The sequence below is a fragment of the Camelus bactrianus genome, chromosome 2 (assembly GCF_048773025.1).
Source record: "Camelus bactrianus isolate YW-2024 breed Bactrian camel chromosome 2, ASM4877302v1, whole genome shotgun sequence".
NCBI lineage: Eukaryota > Metazoa > Chordata > Mammalia > Artiodactyla > Camelidae > Camelus > Camelus bactrianus.
The window spans coordinates 85506562-85523641 of record NC_133540.1 but is presented as its reverse complement, the minus strand read 5'-3'; the positions used below and the strand labels follow the sequence as shown (position 1 = coordinate 85523641).

At 38.6% G+C, this 17080-nt stretch overlaps 1 protein-coding gene across 1 annotated transcript; it reads right to left on the bottom strand.

Annotated features, from left to right (window-relative positions):
* Nucleotides 1-787: 787 nt before the first annotated feature.
* On the bottom strand, nt 788-2988 carry LOC105080432 (C-X-C motif chemokine 6). Its single transcript, XM_074374965.1, has 4 exons — nt 2798-2988; nt 2492-2624; nt 2295-2378; nt 788-1932 (listed from the first exon to the last, which is right to left on the bottom strand). The coding sequence occupies exons 1-4, from the start codon at nt 2901-2903 to the stop codon at nt 1914-1916; spliced, it is 342 nt and encodes a 113-aa protein (XP_074231066.1). The 5' UTR covers nt 2904-2988; the 3' UTR covers nt 788-1913.
* Nucleotides 2989-17080: the final 14092 nt, after the last annotated feature.

Genomic DNA, 17080 nt, shown 5'->3' with positions numbered 1-17080 from the left:
AAGGAGAAAAGATGGTAAAGGAGCTACAATTTATTCAGTACCTACCACGAGCCAGGTGACTGATTTTAAGACACTATCTGACAACCTGAAGTTTTAGGATAGTTTATTAATTCACTTACGTTAGTCTGTGTGAGCTACTGGGGATGTAGAAATGAATGAAATATGGTAGGTGTTCTGGGAGAACTCTTAATAGGGTTGGGTAAAAAGCCCTATAAACAAATAAAAGCAATGCAATGTTGGCTAGTCCTATAGATTCAATATTTAGGCGATGCTATAGGAACAACAAAATGGAAACCGTAAGTTCTGCTGGGAGTGCCACGGAAAACGTCATGAAGGAGGTATTGTTTGAAAGACGAATAAGCTTCCTCCTGTAGGCAGAAAAGTGGGAATGTCCTTCCAGGTAGAGACCCTACCAAGTGCAAAGGCCTGGGCCCGGAAAGAACATGACCAGTTGAGGAACTAAATTCCTCACTGCAAAAATGCTAGGGAAAAGTAAAGTTGAAGTAGAAATTCAGAGTCATGAGACAGAACCAATTTGTCCTGCTTCACAGCTCTTAATTCATGTCTAGGAAATAGAAAGCCCATAAAGGACTTAAGGTAAGGACCTCTTACCTATTTACATTTTCTAAAGAACCCAAAAGTTGTTGGATCTGTGAAGGAGTGGCTGGAAGGGGAATGAGCTCGGAGAAAGGCTGAACTAACACAAGGACATTGGGAAACGAGGGTCCTCTCTGCTAGCCAGAGAGGAACACAATTAATTTTTACAAGAAGGAAGAAAGAACATGACTAACTTTTATAAATCTTTTATTTTTTCCCAAAGAACAAAAGAAGTACTGTAAACCAATGACACACTCAATTTAAAAGTGCAATTTTGACATAGTAAATGTGATACATTATGTAATTTTTTATAGCACAATGGTCAGACCTTAAAAAGATACAGTATAAGCATCTACAAATCTTAGCAGTGCTGTGCATTTTTTGAAAACTAAGTGATGAGTTTACATGCAGAGCTCAGATATGTTTTCAGAACTTTCAGAGTATAGAGTATTGTTAAGTTTGCCATTATTCTTAAAAAAAAACTAAACAGATGTATTCTATATAAGCTAGAAATAAGGAATTTACCTATTTCCTAGCTTCTACATCCACCCATCCAAAACATATATTTAGTGACCAGAATTATAATACTTCTAATAAAATAGTTAATAAATATCATAAAATCAAAGTTTAGTGAGTAAGACATGACATTATGCCATACAAAGAAGACATCAAATGTCTAAATTTATAGGAGGAGAATACATTAGTCCTTATAAAACTTACACATTTAGAAATTCTAAATAAGGAAATATATTCTACACAGATAACTGTATAATACACTCAAATTTCTAATGCAATACAAATTAAACAGCTTCCTGGGGTCAAGAGTAAGGAAATTCTGTAACATATTCCCCAAGAAACAATATTATAATAGTACCTATCTCATCAGAGAGTGAGGATAACAGTTTATCTCCACATACAGCATTTTAATGAAATGCCATTCACATTTGAAACGCACAGCTCTTTCTGTAACACTAGAAGGAGTATATTCTAGAAATACAAGTCATCTTGAAAAATTAACATCCAGTAATTATGCACAATTTAGTCAATTGCCAAAGATTGCAATAGCATAGCAGATAAAGTAACAGCAAATAAGTAGGAGGAAATACTATGCTAAACACTTCATAAACTGAGCAGAAAGCTGAAGGGACAAACATAGGTTCCCTCCTGTCATCCCTCTCTCGTATGGGGAATTCATGAGGAAACCTAACTCACTGCAGGAAACAGCCTTTGTTTCTTGTCTTCACTGGGTCCAAAGAGCCCCAGAAAACCATTCTGCTGAAGAACTGGGCGGTTTTTCCAATGCTTGGTTCCTTCTCTTAATTATTCTTGTTTCCACTGTGGAGAAAAAAAAAATGTATCAGTTGAACCAAATTTCCACACACCTGTCTACCCGCACCTGTTTTCAAAACAGAGTTTAGGATCAACTAAAAGCAAAGGGTGGATTCAAGACTATACTAATAAAAAATGCGTCTCAGGAATGAATTCTTCCTAACCTCCTAGGCAATCGCATCCCGAGACTGTTGATAAGGGTTTTCCCAGGACATTCTAGAACAACTTCCCCCTCTTTTCCTGAGTAACCATTTTATTCTAAGCATAGTCTGGAATGTGGTAGCCAAACCCCCTGCAGAGAATAGGACCTTTAGAAGTCCACATTTCAAGAGAGATTAAGAAACCACAAAGATGCAAGTGACAGCTACCTGTCCAGCATTTTCTGGATGATTTTCCTGATCAAAGGAGCTTCTGGGTTCAGACAGACTTCCTGTCCGTTCTTCAAGGTGGCACTGCATAAGGATAAAGAAGATACACCCATGAGATACAGGGACTGAAGACCCAGGCTGGGGAGACTTCCCTCTTGCCAAGATCACAGTGAACACCAAAGCGCATGAGGACTTACATCACTTCCACCTTGGAGCACTGCGGTCCTGAGGCGATCACCTGCAGATTACTGATTACTTTCGGATGAACCCCCGTGTTGGTGGTTAAACACATGCATCGCAACTCTCTCACTACGGCTGCGACAGGACCAGCTAGGGCAGAAAGAGAGACTTCGTTATAGTTGCCAGTTGCTGGCAGAGCTCTCCCCAGCCTGCCCGCCCGAGATGCTTCCGCGCGCTCACGCCGCCGCGGCCGCCTGGCAGGCGGGGCGGCTCGGTTCCGCCGGCGGGGGTGGGGGTGCGTCCGGCTCGCTGGGCGCTCTCACCGCTGGCGAGGGGCCCTGGCGGCGTCAGCAACAGCAGCGCGAGCAGCGCGCACAGCGAGCCCGAAGGGCCGGAGATGCGGGCGGCGCGGCTGGGTAGGAGTCTCATAGTAGCGAAGAGAGCGCGGCGAGAGGAGTTCAGGAGGAGGGAAAGGCGCGGGGATTTGAAGCTTCGTAGCACTGTGACTTCTTCGAGTCCTGTGCATCCCTTTTATCTGCACTCGCCCCCTCCCCCAGGCAGGAAACTCAATCTTTGGGATGCTTGGGAAATTCCCTGGACTGAGAGGGGCGGGGGAAGGGGGGCTGGGTGGAGGGGGCTGGGCAGTGATGGTTGAGGAGCGCGGTTGGGAGGAGTTGCCCGCACCCGTTCCGCGGTGGACGTGGTAGCTCGCCCAGCGGTGGAAGAAGTTGCCTCTCCCGCTGAAGGCGAGGAACACGCGGAGATGTCATCCCCTGGGCCAGCCCAGGCTAGCAAAAGCCAATTTCTCCTGGGGTACAGAACCTTTTCAGAGGTGCGCCTCGTCTCCATCTGAAAAGGAGGACTGGGTACAAAGTAAGCGAGAGGTTTGACTTTAGAAAAATTTCTGAACAGCCTTTCTAATTATTGTTACTCATATTATTATTCAGGAAATGTAAACCACGATTAAAACTGCACTAAACTGAAAGACCTCACACTCTCCTGCCTGCAGGCACACCATTCTGGGCTCCTCAGATAAGTTCATGATTCTCTGGACTTCAGCCAGCATTAGAAGCCAAGACAATATGATGAAAGTGTCTCTACTCCCACTTGAACTTCATGGGACGAACAGGCTCCCAAATCAAGTCTACTTACTGGAAGCCTTATGCTTAGTTTTTCAAGCATATATGTGTCAAGGTGCTTTAACAAACCTTCAAGAACCACGCAGCAAATTGCCCTGGGAAATGATGCCTTGCTTTCTGCAGTTCAATACACTATGGGATTGGAAGAGGCATGGTCTTGGTTGGGGGTGGGATAGGGTGGGCTGAGTGCAGACTATAGCAATGCCAGAGAGCCCAGCCTGTTCCAGCTGTGGCTCCAGACCAGCCAGACGTGTGGTGGACCCAATTTGGAGAAGCTGTTGAGGCTGATGGGTTTGAGGGGCTCACCTGAAGTCTGGTCTAAGGATTTGAATCAATTTGGCAGTAAGACAGCACCCACTCTGGCTTCACTCAAACAACTTAATGGGGGGGAAGGGTGACTCACGCACACAAGCTTCTGGAACCATCTAGCTTCATGATCAGTGGTGTGACCAAGCCTGTTTCCACAGTCCTTCTCCGTATGGGCCGAGCCCAGAGCTGCCCCTTGAAGTTGAGGGGTGAGGTAGCTTCTGGCTTCCCCTATGTCTCTGTCTCTGTCTCTGTGTGTCTCTCTCATCTGAGGAAGTAGGTAGAACTCTGAAATCTTAATGGCTAGGTCTTTCACTTGTCTAGCACCATGGCAGGCATGGCTATGTAAGCTTTCTTTCATGGAAATCTAACTAGATCCTTTTCTGGATTGTTCTCAAGACTCTTCTCCTCACAGTAGGCCAGTCAAGGCAATCAGTAAACATGATGACAATCAGAAACCAGTCAATCAGTCACAGAACAGAATTCTTTTCCTTGTCCTGCATGACCCTGGGGAATTTTCTTAACTCCTCTACACATCTTCCTTGGCAGGACATCACCTCCACTCGTGAGCAAGGAGGAGGTGTCATAGAATACTGTAGAACTTTTAGTCTGGAAGAAAAGTGAAAAAATGCTCTAGGTAAGGGAGGCTGAGAGGTCTGACTTCCCTTTGTGGGAAGTTAAACAGGAAGTTCTCTGTCCTTTCCAGCTTCCTGATACCATCGGCATCATACCTGACTCAGCTCATGCAACCCTTCATTCTTCTGAGGAGTGGTAATCTGGGAAAACAGCCTTCAGATTTATTACATTGTCTTTTTAGATGTTAGAATGTATCAAAAGACAAAAGCTTCAATAATGTGGAGAAAATAAAACTTCAAAAATATGACTTAAAAATCCTGGGCAATTAAATTCAACTTAACTGCTGGGAATAAACCACAGTATAAGACTTCCTGTGGAAAAAAGGTTTAATGACATAAGTTATTGAGGTTTATATGTGTGTGTATGTATGTATATATGTATGTGTGTTTAGATTCCAAATAAGTTGTTTTAAATACAAAAGAACATGAATTAGTTTTGGCACCAGATGGTAAGATCAGAGAAGGGCCATGAGACGTGATTTCCATGCTTCACTTGATTTGCACTCTGAATCAACTTACCATGGGTTGTTTACAGAATTTAAGGCACAAATAAATATTTCTACAGCTGGCAAGCAGATAATAGGAAGCCTGCACTAGAAATAGGCTGTTTGGCCCCCCAACCTAATCAGTAAGCAGTGTGTAACTTAACCTGAGTTCTTATTGAAATCATTCTGGTGCATTGCCTGCTTCTGGCTCCTGTCTAGACATTCCTGATACAGACCTTGTGCAAAGACAGATAGGAATGTGGATGGTCCAAAGACTCCCTACAGGTGACAATGACAGCCCCAAATACCATGGGAGGCAGGCCTCTTAAAAAGTCATCACTGCTTTGTTGAAGCCATTTGTCTTACCTATACTGTGTCCAAGTAGTAGAGAAAGACACTGTGTTATTCTTGTCCCAAGGTATAATAAAACAATCCACAAAATGACATTCTGATTGCTTGGAAGGTTTCCTGTTTGTCAAAAGCAATCAAATTTTAGTCGTAACACCTTGGAGTAATTAAATAGGAATTAAAACGTTCTTTTTGGCATGCAGGTTTCAAAACACTTTCATGTTCCTGATCCTTTGAGCCTCATATTGATTCTTTGAGGCAGCTAAGAAACATTTTCCTATCCTCATTTTTCAGCTAGGGAAAGAAAGTAAGGCCCAAGGAAGGGTTAAGAAGTAGAAAATCCAAGATTGGAAGCCAAGCAGTAGAGAATCTGCCCCAGGAAATTTTTAATGGTTTCCAGATTACAAACCACTTTCTTCACAGCCGCTGGCAAACACCCCAGGGTTCTCCGCATCTGGTTAACCACTTTACTTTATTGCCCAACAACCGTATTTTAAGTTGTTGAAATCCTCAGTTTAACTACTCTTGGCCTTTGAGGCCACAACGATGTCAAACATCCAAGAGACCTACAGGTTAACCAGCCTAAAACTGTCACCAGTATTCCAAATACTTCTCTGCAAGACCAGTGCAATGTCTTGTCTTCTCTGAAAAGGTTTACTTAGACAAAGCCAATTGAAATGTATTCCTTCCACCTTCCATCTTTGAATGTCTCATATACTTGTAAAACCTAGCTCATGAGAAAGAGGTCATTATTAATTACTAGTTATTCCTGAATTTTGCTTTTGTCTCTCTCAAGTTGACTCTAGACTTCAAAATCAGCAGTGATGTCTTATATTTCTCACATGACCTCCCATTAGTTCCAAGTTCAGTAGCAGACTATGGACATTTGATGACAAAATATGATAACTTTTAATTCTGTAGCATTCTTTAAATTACAAGTGGATCTTAAAGTTAAAGGAGAAAGAATAGAGTGGTTTACTGTCATTAATCATTTGAAATCCTCTATTGTGAATTGTTTTTTCCCAATGTTGGAAATTGTTTCTGGGTTATTCTTAGGGAGTATTCAAATAATGTTTTCATTCTCTGGGACCTGAACTACTGAAAAGAATGCTCAGAAGCCAGTGGGGTATTTTATACTAAATGGAAAAATACATACAACTAAAGTATCAACCCAAATAAATATTTCATGTGACTTAGAGATTGTTATAAATGATAAGGGAAAATTCTGATTAAGTTACGCTGTGTTGAATATTAACAATGTGCGAACGTTATTCTAAACTGATCTCTTTCTACAAATCAAAGAGGCACCTAACACATTTGACTGTCCTTTATGACTGGATTACCGCATTCTGTTGATTCTTATTTTGTAGTTGGCTTTACCCCTTTGATAACTATGTAAGTTTAAAAAGCTAAAGCTCTAATCTGTTCTTAGAAACAATAATTAGTACATATATGTAAACTAAAAAAATGTGCAGTATACTATATATATATATTTACATGCAATATAATGTGTATGTGCAGTCAAATGTAATAACTCTACCTAATAAAACTGAAAATGTAAAAAAAAATCAAAGAGGCCTTTAATTATGTGATTTTAGTATTTGACTCAGACCTTTTCAAGTATTTTTCTGAGTTTTTATTTTCTTTTATATCCACTACTCTTTATATTACCTTCAAGCAATATTATATATTGCAGTAAGTAAAGATGTAGACATTTCATTATCAGGTTAAGTACATCAAAATATCAGTATAAGAATTTATCAATCCATTAGGAGTTCAAGTGGAAAATAGACTTACTTGCTTGCATGCTCAAGAAAAGGAAAAAGCCAGTTACTCTTGGGTTAACCCTGCAATACTCACGCAGTCTGTCTCCTTCCATATCAGTCTTAGCAGTTCAGTGAAGAAGCTGCTTCATTTAGGGATTAACTTTGTTTCAAAGTTGCCCCAGATTTATTGTGATATGTCAGGAATGTTTTCCCTTCTTTTGTTCATCATCTGTTTTTCCTGCTACCCATTTCAGATTAAATCTGCTTGAGAAAGGATTAAATCAGTGAACTTTGAGTACAAACTGAACTAGGCTTCAAGCGACCATGGATGGGCTTTTCCTTGCCAGTTATTTCTTGTTCAGCTGTGCAAGCCTGGCCTGCAAAAAGTATTTGTTGACAAGAGATGATACATAGGAAAAAAAAAAAAAAAAAAAGATGAGCATTAAAGTTTCAAATGTTTCCCAAATCCTTGGCTTCTCAGAAATGGGAGCACTCATTACTGTCTTCAGAAATTTGGTGTAAGCGAAAAAGAGAAAATTTTTGTAGAGATTAGCTATTTTAAATAATTTGGGGGGGAAGTTGTTTGTCTCATCCTGCAGAGGTCCTTTGTGGAAGTTAGATGTCTAATACTGTGCTTAGAAATGGCCATCTACTGCACTGTTTTTGACCACCATTATCTTCATAACTTTTTTTTAGGAGAAGAAGATCCCCTTCTGTGTGAACTTGCAATGTCTTTCATTCTCATTTAATGTATATTAGAACCTAATGGATTGCTGTTTTAATTGGAATAATTGTGATGTGTTTATATGTGTGTGCCCCATATACTTCCTAGAGAATCAGAACTACTCTCTGTTTGCCTCCCTTGTCGCTATTTGAACAAATAGCAAAAACTCAACATTTGGGAAGTATCTAAGGCAATGTTCATGAACTTGAAAGTCAGATACACACGTATATTACCACCACCACCACCAAAAACAACATCAATAATGCCATAGTCTGAATGTTTGTGTCTCCCTCAAAATTCATACATTGAAATTCTAATTCCTAGTGTGATAGTATTAGGAGGCCAGGCCTTTGGGAGGTGACCAGGTTTGGAGGGCAGCTTTCTCATAATTGGGATTAGTGTCCTTATGAAAAAGGCCTCACAGAGCCCCCTGACTGCTTCCTCCCATGTGAGGACACGGAAGACAGCACCATCTATGAACCAGGAAATGGGTTCTTACTAAACATTGAATCTGCCAGCATCTTGATCCTGAACTTCCCAGCATCCAGAACTGTGAACAACAAATTTCTGTTGTTTATAAGCCACCCAGTCCATGGCATTTTGTTATAGCAGCCCAAATGGACTAAAACAAACAATAACAACACCAACAAAACAAAGTTCAAAAGAGAAAAATGGCAAGAGAATGTATCTTATAGTTAATTTTTGTCACAAATATTTTTCATAAATCTAATTACAGATTTCCAATGAAAAAACACTTTTATGCATTTTGAAATATTATTTCCATAAGAATTGGCAATTAGGAAATTGATCCCAGTGACATAAGAGGTGTTGCAATGCCAAACCAAAAGTTACAAAAATCCTAGAAATTCTGGCTAGTGTTGAACTATGAGTACTTTACTAACCCACTGAGATCTTGAAGCATACCTTCCCCTAGAGAGTAAGTTGAGGCCACTTAACAAAATGTTTGGTTTAAATCATTTTGGTTTCAAAAAATTCAGTGTTAGTAAAGCAGACTGGAATTCATTTTCTTTGGAACAAAATGTTTCATGGAAACAACCCTTATTTTTCCCTAATTTAAATTGGAGAACTAGACTGGTGAATGCTACGACCAAGGATTATGTCACAGAAAAGAGATAAATAGTAGTAGTTAATGTATTATAAATAGACCAGAGCTAGTTTCTTTCACAAGTGATTCTTTCAGTCACAACCATATGTGATTATGCACAAGTGTTTTTTTTTTTAATAGTAAATGAAAGTTTTATATGAAGTATATCTAATTGGCTTTCCAAGATGGTTTGAAAATAAAGTCATAATTCAAATTGAGGCAGTACAATCCATGAAGGAGAGAATTGACAATCTGGACTTTATTAAAATTAAAATTTTCTATTCTGAGAAAGACACTACCAAGAGAATGAAAAGTCAAGCACCAAACAAGGAGAAAATATTTGCAAAAGAATTATTTGATAAAGGGATGTTGTCCAAAATATACAAAGAACTCTTAAAACTCAACAATTAGAACACAAATAACATGATTAAAAAATAAGACACAGCAATCCCACTTCTGGGCATATATCTGGAGGGAATGCTAATTTGAAAAGGCACATGCACCCTTCAATGTTCATAGTCATACTATTTACAATAGCCAAGATATGGAAACAACCTACATGTCCATCCACAGATGACTGGATAAAGAAGTTGTGGTATATTTATACAGTGGAATACTATTCAGCCATAAAAAAGAATAAAATAATGCCATTTGCAGCAACATTGATGGACCTAGAGATCATCATTCTAAGTGAAGTAAGCCAGAAATAGAAAGAAAAATACTATATGATATCACTCATATGTGGAATCTAAAAAAAGAAAAAAGACACTGTGAACTCATCTACAAAACAGAGGTGGAGTTGCAGACATAGTAAACAATCTTATGGCTACTGGGGAAATGGGGTGGGAAGGGATAAATTTGGGAGTTCAAGATTTGCAAATGTTAGCCTCTATATGTAAAAATAGATTTAAAAAACAAACAAACAAACAAAAACAAACAAAGAAATACAATAAGATGGCAGAGAACAAAAAAAAAAAAAAAAGAAAGAAAGAAAAAGAATTATTCCTGGTTGTTTGATGGAAACAACTAAGTGTATGGTGATGCCATTTATTGAGATGTAAAAGACTAGGGATGGAACATGTTGAGATGGTAGTGGATTTAAGAATTTTTACCTAAACATAAAAAGTTTGAAAAGCCTGTGAAATGTCCAAATGGAAATGTCAAGGGGGAAGTTGTATATGAGTTTGGAACTCAGGGAAGTAGTCCGTGCTGTGGTTATTACGTGAGAGACCTCAGCACAGAGAACTACTTATGGAATCTACCTAGTAAGAGATCTAAAAAGAAATCATGGTCTAGAACAGTGCCTTGAGGACCCGATATGTAATGATCTCTGGTTGCAGAGTATTTATCCTTATGTTGAAGTCACTTCCTTCTTTCTGCTTTATCCAACCTTTTTCATCTTCTCTAGGTTCTGGCACATTACTTCATACCAATTTTCCACAATTTTTATGACAGCCCTGCAAAACAAATGCTTCTATTTGTATATACAGTGGTCCCATTCCAAAATAAATCTCAGAGAAGTTAACCAACCTGTATCATTTACAGGTCTTATGAATGATAGTTTCTGATTCCAAGGCCCCTGATCTTTTCACTTGTCCACATTGCCTCCCAAAGAAAGTCTTTATGCTGATATCTGGTGGGATGCTAGCATCTGTTCTCAAACTTTCTCAGTGAACTTTACAGAATCTTCTCTTTTGCTGCTCCCTCCACTGTCCTCAAAAATAGCTTTTTCAACATCAGCACATAAAAAGGTTTCTATTTTTCCCCACCATTTGGTGGGTATTTAAGTATTTAATATACATATCCCTTCCTTTCTGTTCATTTCCTTTCTCTTCCATTTCTTTTCTTCTCTTCTCCAAATTCCAAATATCCACTCAACATTCTTTAACACTCAGGCTGAGACTGTGGTCTCAGAGGTATTGGTAATCTTTGGTCATTGAACAATCTCTATAGGAGGACTTTTTCAGCATATTTGCCCTTCTGATTATTTTATCAATATTTCTTTTTTTATTGAAGTATAGTCAGTTTACAATGTGTTAATTTCTGGTGTACAGCATAGTGATTCAGTTATACACACACACACATATATATATATATATATTCCTTTTCATATTCTTTTTCATTATAGGCTATTACAAGTTATTGAATATGGTTCCCTGTGCTCTACAGTAGGACCTTCCTGTTTATCTACTTTATATGTAGTAGTTAGTATCTGCAAACCCCGAACTCTTAATATATTCCTCTGCCCTTGCCTTTCCCCCAAGTAACCACAAGTTTGTCTTCTATGTTTCTATGTAAATAAGTTCATTTGTGTAATTTTTTACATTCCACATATAAGTGATATCATGTAATTTTCTTTCTTTTTCTGGTTTACTTCACTTAGTATGACAATCTCCAGGTCCATCAATGTTGCTGCGAATGTCATCATTTTATTCTTTTTCATGGCTGAGTAGTATTCTATTGTGTGTGTGTGTGTGTGTGTGTGTGTGTGCACATACATACCACATCTTTATCCAGTCATCTGTTGGTGGACATTTAAGTTGCTTCCATGTCTTGGCTATTGTAAATAGTGCTGCTAGGAACATTGGGGTGCATGGATCTTTTCAAATTAGAATTTCCTCTGGATATATGCTTAGATGTTGGATTGTTAGATCATATGGTAAGTCTGTTTTTAGTTTCTTAAAGAATCTCTGTACTGTTTTCCATAATGGCTGCACCAAACTACATTTCCACCAACAGTGTAAAAGGGTTCCTTTTTTTCCACACTCTTTTCAGCATTCATCATTTGTGGACTTTTGAATGACAGCCATTCTGACTGGTGTGAAGTGATACTTCTTTGTAATTTTCATTTGCATTTCTCTAATAACTAGCAAAATTGAGCACTTTTTCATGTGCCTATTGGCCATTTGTATGTCTTCAGTGGAGAAATGTTTGTTTAAGTCTTCTGCTTATTTTTGTATTGGGTTGTTTGTTTGTTTGTTTATTTTGTTACTGAGTTGTATGAGCTCTTTGTAATTATGGAAATTAAGCCCTAATCCTTTGCATTGTTTGCAAATATTTTGTCCATTCCATAGGTTGTCTTTTTGTTTTATTTATGGTTTTCTTTGCTGTGCAAAAGCTTGCAAGTTTAATAGGTCCCATTTGTTTATTTTTGCTTTTATTTCTATTGCCTGGGTAGGCTGCCCTAGGAGAACATTGCTAAGGTTTATGTCAGAGAGTGTTTTGTTTATGTTCTCCTCCAAGAGGTTTATAGTGTCATAAGTCTTTAGGCCATTTTGAGTTTATTTTTGTGTGTAGTGTAAGGAAGTGTTCTAACTTCATTGATTTACATGCGGCTTTCCAGTTTTCCTGACACCACTTGCCAAAGAAGCAGTTTTTTCTCCATTGTGTATTCTTGCTTCCTTTGTTGAAGATTAATTGACTGTAGGTGTGTGGGTATTCCTCCTTACTTATCATCAAGCCAACCTCATTCACTCCTTTCTTGGTCTTATTCTTATCTCAGAAAGACCTGCCAGGGGAGTTGATCCGTTCAGCTGTAAGGCTGGAGCCAGACCTCATCCTGCTCCAGCTGTTTGATGGTTCTTTCGTTTAAACCACAATTGCCCACCTCAAGAGGGGGTTGTATTACCTTCTTTCTCTATGGGTGGACATGCTTAGAGGAAGAATTTCCACAAACTTTATTCCACTCATCTTCAGAGCAGATGTCTTTCCCCGAAGTCCCACAGCAGATATGATTTAAATGTTGAATTTTGCATTGAAACATTTGTTTTGTGTTCATCAAAGAAACTTTTCCTCTTCAGTGTCTGACTTAAGGATTCATTTATCACTGGTCAATTTATCCAATGTTGAAATTTGTGGGAAACCCCTCATACTTAACGACAGAGGTAAGAATGAGCTGTCTGTTGACTAGCAGTATGAGATGTTGGAGTGCCCGTACAGAGTCCCAGTAAAAACAATATTAATGCCCAACTGCTCATTCCTGTGTCTGTGATCAGTTAGTTCTGAGAGAGTTTTCATCGGTCTGGCTGCCTTAATTATGTTATTACCTGTGATACAAATCTTCACATTTAATGTTTTGGTACATACTGAAATTGTGAATTGACTCCAAATCTATTCAAACATGCTTATGAATCACAGAAATCTTAAATGGTATTATGATTGGATGTGAACAAATATTTGGAAGATTTACCAACCTATTAAGGGTATGTATATTGGGTAAATGGGAAAAAAATAGAAATAACAGAGTAAACATGGAAAAACTTGTTCTTAAAGAATTTTTGATCTTATTATTGTTGTGATTGAATATAGGAATATAATTCTATATCTACATCATACTATAATTCAGCTATCACCTCTCCAAATGCTGGGATTATAAAGACATTTCTTGCTTGTATTTTTCTACATCATTTGATGGCCATGTTGACTGATGCAGGAGTTGGTTGCCTCTGGCAACAGTTGCTGATGTTGAGAAAAGTTAGTCTTAATTATCCTTATGCTGCTGGAACACGTGATACTGGTTATTGGCCAACAAAAATTACAGGATGTGGTGTAACATGACGCACTAAATTCTCTGCTGAGTCAGTTTTTAAATTTTTCTCAACTACCTTCCTCTTTCCATCTGGCACTTGACTTGACTGTATCTTACTTCTCTTCAAGATCTAACTAGGTCAACACTAGAAAGACTGCGACTATTGGTGTTCTATGTACCTCTTACTCTAAACAAGCATTTTAACAGTTGAGAAAGGTGAGAAAGATCTTAGTTATCTAAATATTTGCTGCAGTGGAAGGCCAGTGTCTTGGCTCTTCTGATTCTCTTATTTTCTCTTTCTTTCATTATCCCACCACTAGCCAGCCCCATTCCACCATATGATAAGCAACAGCTAATATTTGATGACAACTTCTTTGTGGCAGATACACTTTATGAATTATCTTCATTTAATCCTCCCCCAAACACACTAATTTAGCACATTTTTGGGCAAGTGTGTAGAGGTTTGGAGAGGTTGAGTGACTTGACTGAAGTCACACAGGAATGTGGTGAAACTGGAGTTCAAAATCAGGCTGTTTGACAGTAGAGTCAGTACAGGTAACCACTGCTTGATAGTCTTCCTTGCCTCTCCTGAGGTCCAATTTGTACACACACAACTTTACCTGCCAAGGAGGATGGGATGTGACCATTTCTGATGGCAGGCAGGTGCGTCAGAGATGCACTGTGAATTTTCATGCTCTTGCCACCCATCCCCACCCATTTCTCCATGTCTGTCTCACCATCTCTTCTTTTTCTATGCCATTCATTCATTTGTCAAATATTTATTGAGCTTCTACCAAGAAATGCTTCCACCACGGAAGATATAACAATAAACCAAACGAAATTTCTCTCTCAAGGAAAAATTCTATTGGGGGTGACAACTGACAAATTATAGATGTGTGTGTATATATATAGAGACACACATATAAATATATACATAGACTTCATGTATATTTTATATAGAGTGATATAAGAAGGACTCTAACACTATTATATTTGAGCAAAACATTGAAAGAAGTGACAGAAAAATTTTACACGCTTTGGGAAAAAAAGTATTCCAGGCAGAGAGACTAGCAGGTGCAAAGATCCCAAGATAGGAATTTGCTTAGTATATTTAAGGACCAATGTGGCTGAACAGTTAGAGGTGGTAAGATTGGAGGATTTGTGCCTTTTAGGGTATGAGGAGATCTTTGGATTTCTTCTAGGTGAATTATAAAGCCATTTGGAGGCTTTCAAACAGAAGAGTGAAATGATCTCTCTTTTTCAAAGTTTACCATGCACTATGTGAACCAGGGAGGCAAAGATGAAGAGAGAACAGTGCAAACAGTTTTAAGACAGATTGGGTGCAAGATCATGATGCTTTGTAGCAGGAGCCTTGAAGCTGGTGAGAAGTCGCTGGGTTGTGGGTGTCTTTGAAAGGTAGAGCTGACGGGACTTGCTCATGAATTGAGTGCATGGCATGAAATACGTGATGTATTAAGGATGGCTCTGTGATTAGCATGAGCAAGTGGAAACATGAAGTTGCAATCATTGAGATAGGAAAACTCAAGGAGAAGGTTGGAAGGGGAATGGCTTGGGGTTTAAAATTTTATGTTGGTCTCGTTAATGTTAGAAATTCCTATTAGATCACCCAAGTGATGATATAAAGTATTCAACAGTTGCATATAGTACTGGGTGGTTCAGCAGAGAGATTTGGGCTTAAATTATACAAACTTAGGAGTGATTATCACATGGACGGCATTTAAAGTTAAAGAATTGGATTAGGTCACTTACATAAGTGAGTACAGAATAAAGAAGAGAAGCTTTCCTTTAATTGTTCTAAATCTTAGTTGCACATCAGAATCTCCAAAGGACTTTAAAATACATACAAATATCAGAGCTCTACCACAAACTCATCAAATCAAAATCTTTGCAAGTAGAACCCACGAATTCTATATTGCCAGTCAGCTTCACTAGGTGATTGATTATGTAGAAACTGACATATATTTTTTGATTATGTAGAAACTGACATATGTTTGGGAATTAGTACTACAACTATTTGTTTATGTTATACCAGGAATTAATTTTTAATGCTAAGAAGATATTTCCGTCCATATAAGCTGGCTTCTACTCAAGTCCAAGTTATAGTTTTTCCCTTACCGTAAGTATTCTACCCATATCCATCATCACCTCTATTTTTGCACAATCAGCTCATACAATCTCCTCAAAGAATAAATCTTCAGTGCCATCTTATTGCTCTCAAAAGCAACAATTTACATGGCCTGAAAGACCCTGCCTGGTGTTGGCCATCTCTCTCTCTCTGCCTCATCGGGCCCGTCCCCGACACCTTGCTTACTGCACTGCAACCAAATACTGGCTTTCCTCAGTCTCAAAGTCACATCTACATCCTCTTGTTCCCAGGTTTTGCACGCTATATCCTCTGATGACTTTTTTCTCCCTTTTTTAAACTAATGAACTCTTACTCATCTTTTGACTTCAGTTCTATCATCATTTCCTTAGAAAGACCTTGCTGACTAACCAAATCCCCGCATGATAGTAGATTATGAAATAAATGTAGGAAATTAGGACCAGCATTTTTCTTAAAAAGAAAAAAAGAATAGAATGGAATGAAAAAAAATGCAGAGTGGGTTGCAAATGATAAGAATTATCTCATAAATTTTTGCTTCTGGGTGCACTCAGAAGATGATGCACTCCCCTTGTAACACTCTGATAGTTGCAATAGTCTGTGTGTATGATTACCAGCATAATGACTGACTGTCTCGTTAAACTGTAGATCCCATGAGGCCAAAGGACTGTGTCTGCTTGCTTTTCATTTTATCCATAGTCCTTGATCAAGTGGCTAGCCCTTATCTAAACATTCAAAGCATATTTGTGGGAAGGAGGGAAGAAAGAAGACAGATGTGGGAATTTACGTTGGGAGCAGGGTAAGCCTGTAGCCTGTGCCATCACACTTTATAGGCCCTAACTAACTTTGCCAAGGTGAGTTCTGTGGGTTCGTTGATCTCACATGTGAAAACCACAAGGTTTCCCGTAGTGTTTATTTTTAATAGTGTTTAAATAAATAGTGAAATGCCTTCATTTGCAAGTTATTACGTGAAATGGTAAGCTCAGGAAATCTGATATTGCTGCAAATTGCATTGTTTCTTGAGATTAGAAACCCAAGTCTTCCTGAGAACTACAGTAAAGATCTTCGTGTGTTTTAATTCTGGAAACTTATGAAAAATTTAGAGATGATATCAGAACTAATAAATGAGTGTCTTATTTCTGCCTGGGGATACTTTTTCTTCCCCTTGGCATGTCTTTCACTCACTCCTATAATCAATGTTTCCAGCCTTTCCCACTCTATCTGTTGTAATTTTTCTGTTTCAAGTGTTAGAAAACCCAACCTAAACCAGTTTCCAGAGAAAAGGGAAATTGGCTATTTAACTGAACATTTCAGCTGGTAATTAGATTCAAGTGTAGCTGAATCCAAGACACTGGTCTCCTGGCCCCACTTCCCTGGTGCTGGCTCCATTCTTGGGTTCCATGTGGTTGCAGGATGGTGGCTGGTAATCTCAGTCCCTCTGTGCTCTT

Excerpts from the sequence above, each read along its gene's own strand:
- LOC105080432 (XM_074374965.1), bottom strand. The coding sequence starts at position 2,903 with ATGAGACTCCTACCCAGCCGCGCCGCCCGCATCTCCGGCCCTTCGGGC. Across the intron at positions 2,625-2,797 it reads GCCAGGGCCCCTCGCCAGCG|CTGGTCCTGTCGCAGCCGTA; the intron begins GTGAGAGCGCCC and ends TTTCTGCCCTAG. Across the intron at positions 2,379-2,491 it reads TGCTCCAAGGTGGAAGTGAT|TGCCACCTTGAAGAACGGAC; the intron begins GTAAGTCCTCAT and ends ATCCTTATGCAG.